Genomic DNA, 6,172 nt, shown 5'->3' on the forward strand with positions numbered 1-6,172 from the left:
TTCATCCCCTGTGCTTTTTAACAATTCAGTCTGTATTCAAACATAACTTGCTGCTGTAATTTCTTCATCCATTATTGGTGGGCTTACCATCATCTCTAGTTGAGGTTTTTCAGGCTTATCACCATGTAGTTCCTTGATATATTCTCCCCATTTCTTGTTTTTATCTTTGGAGTCTGTCAAATACAGTACAGGAACTCCTCACTTAAAGTCATCCCGGTTAATGTTGTTTCGATGTTAAGTTGCTGATCAATTAGGGACATGCTTATTTAAAGTTGTGAAATGCTCCCTTCTAACATCGTTTGGCAGCCGCCTGTTTTGTCCACTGCTTGCAGGAAGAGCAGCCCGTTGCAGCTAGCTGGTAGGTGGCTGGAACCAGGGTGGACCAGCAGCCCCCCTATCAGCTCCCCCTATCAGCTCCCCATTCCTCTAAGTTCCCTGTACAGCAGCTGTCCCTCCCCCCACTGCCATGTTCTGCTCCTGCCCTCTGCCTTGGAACTGCTCCCAGAGACTCCTGCTTGCTGTATGGGGGGAGGGGAGTGTCTCCCCCTCCCCCTTGCTCCTGCACCCCGCTTACCTCATCTTCCATAGAGCAGGGGACACACACGATGAAGGGAGCTTCTAGGCAGTAGCTGCGGTCTCAGGAAGCTGATTTAGTTCAGGCAGTGTACTTAAGCCTGGGGTCAGCTACTTAAAGGGGAAATGCACATTTTTTCTCTCACACACAGGGTGTGTGTCTCTGTCTGCCCTCCCTCCTTTCCTGCTGCCTTGGAGAGTGTTGTGAGAGTTAACCCTTGAGGGCTCAGTCAATTGCTAGTTCATTTAGCCGTAAGGCATTCCCTGGGAAATATCCCACCCTCTGACTCCTCCACCTCAGCCAAGCTTCACAATCATCATCACTGTGTACCAGTATTAAATTGTTTGTTTAAAACGTATACTGTGTGTGTGTGTGTCTCTATATTGTGACAGACCCAGACCAGTGGGGTACAGGAGTCTGGTAGAGGGCAAATATACTGGTCACTGGATGAGTAGTTTTCTGTTCCCTGAGTGACCAGAGCGGGGGCTGCACTAGAGTAATCAGGAACCTGCTAGAACCAGTTAAGGCAGGCAGGCTAATTAGGACACCTGGAGCCAATTAAGAAGAAGCTGCTAGAATCAATTAAGGCAGGCTAATCAGGGCACCTGGGTTTTAAAAGGAGCTCACTTCAGTTTGTGGTGCGAGCGTGAGGAGCTGGGAGCAAGAGGCGCAAGGAGCTGAGAGTGAGAGGGTGTGCTGCTGGAGGACTGAGGAGCACAAGCATTATCAGACACCAGGAGGAAGGTCCTGTGGTGAGAATAAGGAAGGTGTTTGGAGGAGGCCATGGGGAAGTAGCCCAGGGAGTTGTAGCTGTCATGCAGCTGTTACAGGAGGCACTATAGACAACTGCAATCCACAGGGCCCTGGGCTGGAACACGGAGTAGAGGGCGGGCCCGGGTTCCCCCCCAAACCTCCCAATTGACCTGGACTGTGGGTTCTTCCAGAGGGGAAGGTCTCTGGGCTGTTCCCCAACCCACATGGTGAATCTCTGCGGCAAGAAAATCTGCCAATAAGCACAGGACCCACCAAGATATAGGAGGAACTTTGTCACTATATATATATATATATATATATATATATATATATATATAGTCTTTTGTCTGGTGAAAAAAATTTCCCTGGAACCTAACCCCCTCATTTACATTAATTCTTATGGGGAAATTGGATTCGCTTAACATCGTTTCGCTTAAAGTCGCATTTTTCAGGACCATAACTACAAGGTTAAATGAGGAGTTCCTGTATTGTCCATTTTTGTCCTTAAGGGTCACATTGGTCACCTTTTGTAATTGAAGACTTTCATCTTCTAATACATCTCTCTTTGTTCTCTTTATCCAATTGTTTTGTTGTGGGTAAACTTCCCAGGGGCAGTGTCTTTTGCCACCAAGCGCATTCACAGGCTGAGGTTGGTGTAACGGCCTTTAGATAAAGAGGCTAGCTATGATATAAGCAGGGAAACTTGTCAAATAAGCAGTCTTGAACAATTTGATGACAGTATTAACAGGGAGTGGTAGGGCAAATGCTCCAAATGTCCAAAGATGGCACTGTGACATGGCAAGTGCAGGCCACCATTCAAAAAGATTGTTGCCAAAATCGCTGCTGCCTTGTCGGTTAAGCCTTTTGGCTAAAAGCTAGAATTCCAACTCTCTTGCCACGCCCAAACTAGCTGCACTTAATTCTTGGGGCCTTTGTGCAGTATTGACCCCAAAGTTATATCATGATAACATGACTTACTATTCCTCAACTGCCACGCAAAATTACTGGCCCTCAGTGTGAACCCGTGCCCTGCCTTGCCATATGTGTGTAACTGGCAACTGCAGAGATTGCTGCATGGACTGTAAGGGGATTGAATCAACCCAGGAACCTAGCCAATATATGTAAAGAAATGGAAAGGCTAGACATTTCCATAATGAGACTAAGTGAAGTGTTCTGGAGAGGTCTAGATTTTGTTTCAGGTCTTCTAAGCGGCAAAGAATACAGAGTTATCAGTGCAGGTGGATGTCAAAGTAGGTAAGGAGTGGCAATTATAGTAGACAGGACTATAACTGGAAGGATAGAACAAGTGAATATATCATCTGAATTGCAATGATAATAGTGATAAAAAGACTTCCAAAAGATATGATTATTCAAGTATATGCCTCAACAACTGCACATTCTGATGAGGATGTCAAAACATTCTATTGAAATAATGGAAATCAGCGGTGGAAAGAAAAATAGAGTCATCCTTATATGACTTATATGGAACGCAAAAGTAGGAGGGAAAAGAATATCGGTCGCAGTTGGTTTATTTGCCCTTAGTGAAAGAAACAACAGAAAAGAAAGATTCATAGACTCTTGGGAGAAACATGACCTCATTATCTGCAATAGTTATTTTGAATAAAAGGCACACATGGGAATCACCAGGAGGGATGTGTAAAAACCAAATTGATTTTATAAGATCAACCATAGGTATAGAAATAGTGTTAGGAAGGTTAAGATTATGCCAAGTGCAGATTGTAGATCAGATCATAGATTGGTAGTGGTGAGAATGAATATCAAACTGAGAAAGATACAGAAAGCCAAATATTATCTAGCATGGAACCTTGAAGCCCGGAGGAATCAAGAAATACGAAGTTACTACCAAGATGAAGTGTTGCAGATCATTAATAAAAACAAAGACCGAGTGATTTGGGAATGTCTGAAAGAAGCTATAAAAGAAGCTGCAGATAAACATTGAGGGAAGATATTAATAACTAAGAAAAACCCATGGATAACATATGAAATCATTGCTCTGATGGATGAAAGAACAAAAGTAAAACCACAAAGATCAAGAACTGGAAAAAAACTGGAAGTCACAATATAACGATAAAGAATAAATGCAGATTAATAAAGTCTGAATGGCTGAATGAGAAAAGCAGAGAAATTGAATAAAGAGAACAAAGTGGGATGTAAATGGATTTATAGGTTGTATGAAGAATAGTCCTAATTACATTTTTTGTACTTCTCTAAAAACTTGAAAAATAGTTTCCTGGACAATATTTGGGCTGTACAGAATATATTATGATGTAGTATATTAGTATATTATTAATAATAATCATGTTTATTACCATAGAGCCTAAAGGGCAACCAAAAATGGGACCCCATTGTGCTAGGCACTGTACAGACACAGAGTAGTTGACAGTCCCTGGCCCCCAAAATCTTATAATCTAATGAGACAAGACAGACACACAGGGTGGAGGAATCGGGGGTGGAACACAGAAGCAGAGTGAACAGTATGTTGGCAGCAAATAGCATGTTAGTTCCACAGTTTTTTTAAGAGATCAGCTAAATGGAAGGAAAAGGAGCGAGAATGAGGGGGACAGGTCAGGTTGGAGTGAAGCTGAGGTGAAGAGACTGAGAGAGAGGACAGGCTGGCGCAAACATCCAATCAGTACCGGGCAGGGAAAATAAGAGAACATTCAACAGTTCTGAATGGAATGTCCAAAGGTGAAAAAGGTCCCGCTTTGGCTGCTTTTGCTCCTGCCAGTTGGAGTCTCTGTCTGGCTCCTCTCTGAACTTTTCTCCCAAGGTCACATGGTGGACAGGAGGGGAGGCAGCAACTGGGTCCTAGTGCCACCCCTTTATAGTTGTTCCAAGAGACTGTTGTGCGCGGGATGGGGGGGAGCAGCTGAGCGTCATTTTACCCCCTCCACCTGAATGCAGAAATCCCTGCTTTGGCTGCATTACATTTCTGTTAGAAAAGTATTCATAGACAATTACCCTTCCTGCTGAGCTATTTGGAAGTCTGGGCAGTCAGAAAATATGTCCACATTATATTTTCCAAAAGTGCACAAAGAGAAGCAATGTTTTCACTATTGTATGTGCTTAAAAAAGAGGGCAGTTCATTTGTTCAGGATTGATTGATCTACAGAGAGAATTAACTTTTAGAATTTTGAAAACTCGGAAAAAATAATTAAACTGAAGCAAAGTGAGTTCCTAGAATACTGTATGTGAGTCAAATAATTCTGTCACTTGACAACAATTCTTAAATATTTTCCTGTATTCTTGTACTGATCTAGTGTATTCATATTCACGCTATTCCAGATAGGGCACAGGTTTTTTATAGAAATATTCTAGTGAGATACTGTGGTGACTATTAATTTTCTCTCTTTTCCTCACAGCTCCATAATAAATGTGCTTCACATCTAAAGCCTGAATGTGACTGTGGCCCTTTGAAGGACCATATTTTACCACCCACATCAATCTGCCCAATAGTATTGGTGAGTTCATCATATGCTCTATTCTGATATAGCTTTGTGTCATAGACATTGGAACAACCTGAATGAATGTTTGACTGCTTTAGCTTTTTGTTAATTTGACAGCACTATATAAGCCCAAAACAGAACAGATAATTCTAGTTCATGACTTACAGGCAGAAATGCTTCCCCCCCACCCCCCATATATTGCATTTTCCTTCACGTGACAATGAACTTTCTGTAGGATATGCTATAACTGAAGCTGACTCAGGTTTTATTATTTAGTCATGCTGTACTTACCAGAAATTGTATAGGCAGAACACTTCTACATTTTACATCTTTTATAGATCCAACTTCCCAGAATAATGAAGTTATTCTTATGGGCAGTTTTTGCTTGGGATGCACATTGTATATCTGCAGTGCTGAGGTCTCTCATCTCAACCGGAGGTTACCTAGAATGATGACATTGGCCTTGCAGCAAGCTATGCGTCAACATTATGGTGTATTTTATTCTGCAGGAGTGGACAGTAAATTTCACTGTCCACAAAACAATTACTCAGTTCAATGAAAATAGAAAAAGAAATGCACACTGTACATAGGTACGACTGAAAAAGGCTAAGCAGTTTGTCATGAGAAAGAGACCTTCAGAATTAACATCTATATTAATACATTAAATTGAGTTTTTATGCTTATGAAAGTCACAGCATCATCATGTTAATGCTAATAACAGATATGATATACATGGACACATGGACATTTCATTTTAAATACACTTCATAACAAAAAAAAGTAATGGTTGAATTTGAGAAAATATACAGCAGTCAGAAAAATTTGGAAAAGTGGCTTTCTAAACTCTAAACTTTTTCTTAAAATGCTTCTGCTTATTAAATAGTCTGTAATGATTTGTAAATTATCTGTGTTCTCTTTTTGCTGTTTGTTTGTTAATGCCTGAGTCTCACCCCACAACTATGTAAATCAAGAATCACTCCATTGCAGTCACTGGAGTCAACGCTATGTCAAGCTGGTGTTAGTAACTTAAATTGCAAAATGGTAGCTTCCTAGATTATCTGTAATGACGTGTTGATTTCCATGATTATTGTGTTTCGCTGATTGCAGATAATGTAAGTTTATGTGTAGAAAGAGATTTTGTTTTTTGTTTTCTTAAACACCACTACTGAAAACTCAACCTGAGATCTGAAAGCCAACTTGAATTTCAGATAATAACATATACTACTTATGCATCATCACCAATAATAAAGATTCTGCATGTGAAATTTTGCCCTTGGTTACATTTGTGCAACTCCATTTTTTTCCATGGTGTTTTACAAGTGCAAAGGAGGCAGACTTTTGTCCTGAAGTTGGAATTTAGTTAACAGTTCTGTTGATA

The 6,172-nt window shown here is 40.9% G+C and overlaps 1 protein-coding gene across 4 annotated transcripts in view; it reads left to right on the top strand.

Moving 5' to 3' along the window:
• The window catches only part of DGKB (diacylglycerol kinase beta), a 463,387-nt gene that overhangs the window by 142,537 nt on the left and 314,678 nt on the right, over positions 1-6,172 (top strand). For all 4 annotated transcript variants that reach the window (XM_024209048.1, XM_024209050.1, XM_024209049.1 and 1 more), the window contains one exon: positions 4,711-4,809. In XM_024209048.1, coding sequence (XP_024064816.1) covers positions 4,711-4,809 — 99 coding nt within the window. The remainder of the gene's footprint in view (positions 1-4,710; positions 4,810-6,172) is intronic.

The sequence above is a fragment of the Terrapene carolina genome, unplaced genomic scaffold, assembly GCF_002925995.2.
Source record: "Terrapene carolina triunguis isolate 2854851 unplaced genomic scaffold, T_m_triunguis-2.0 Scaffold84, whole genome shotgun sequence".
NCBI classification, from domain to species: domain Eukaryota; kingdom Metazoa; phylum Chordata; order Testudines; family Emydidae; genus Terrapene; species Terrapene triunguis.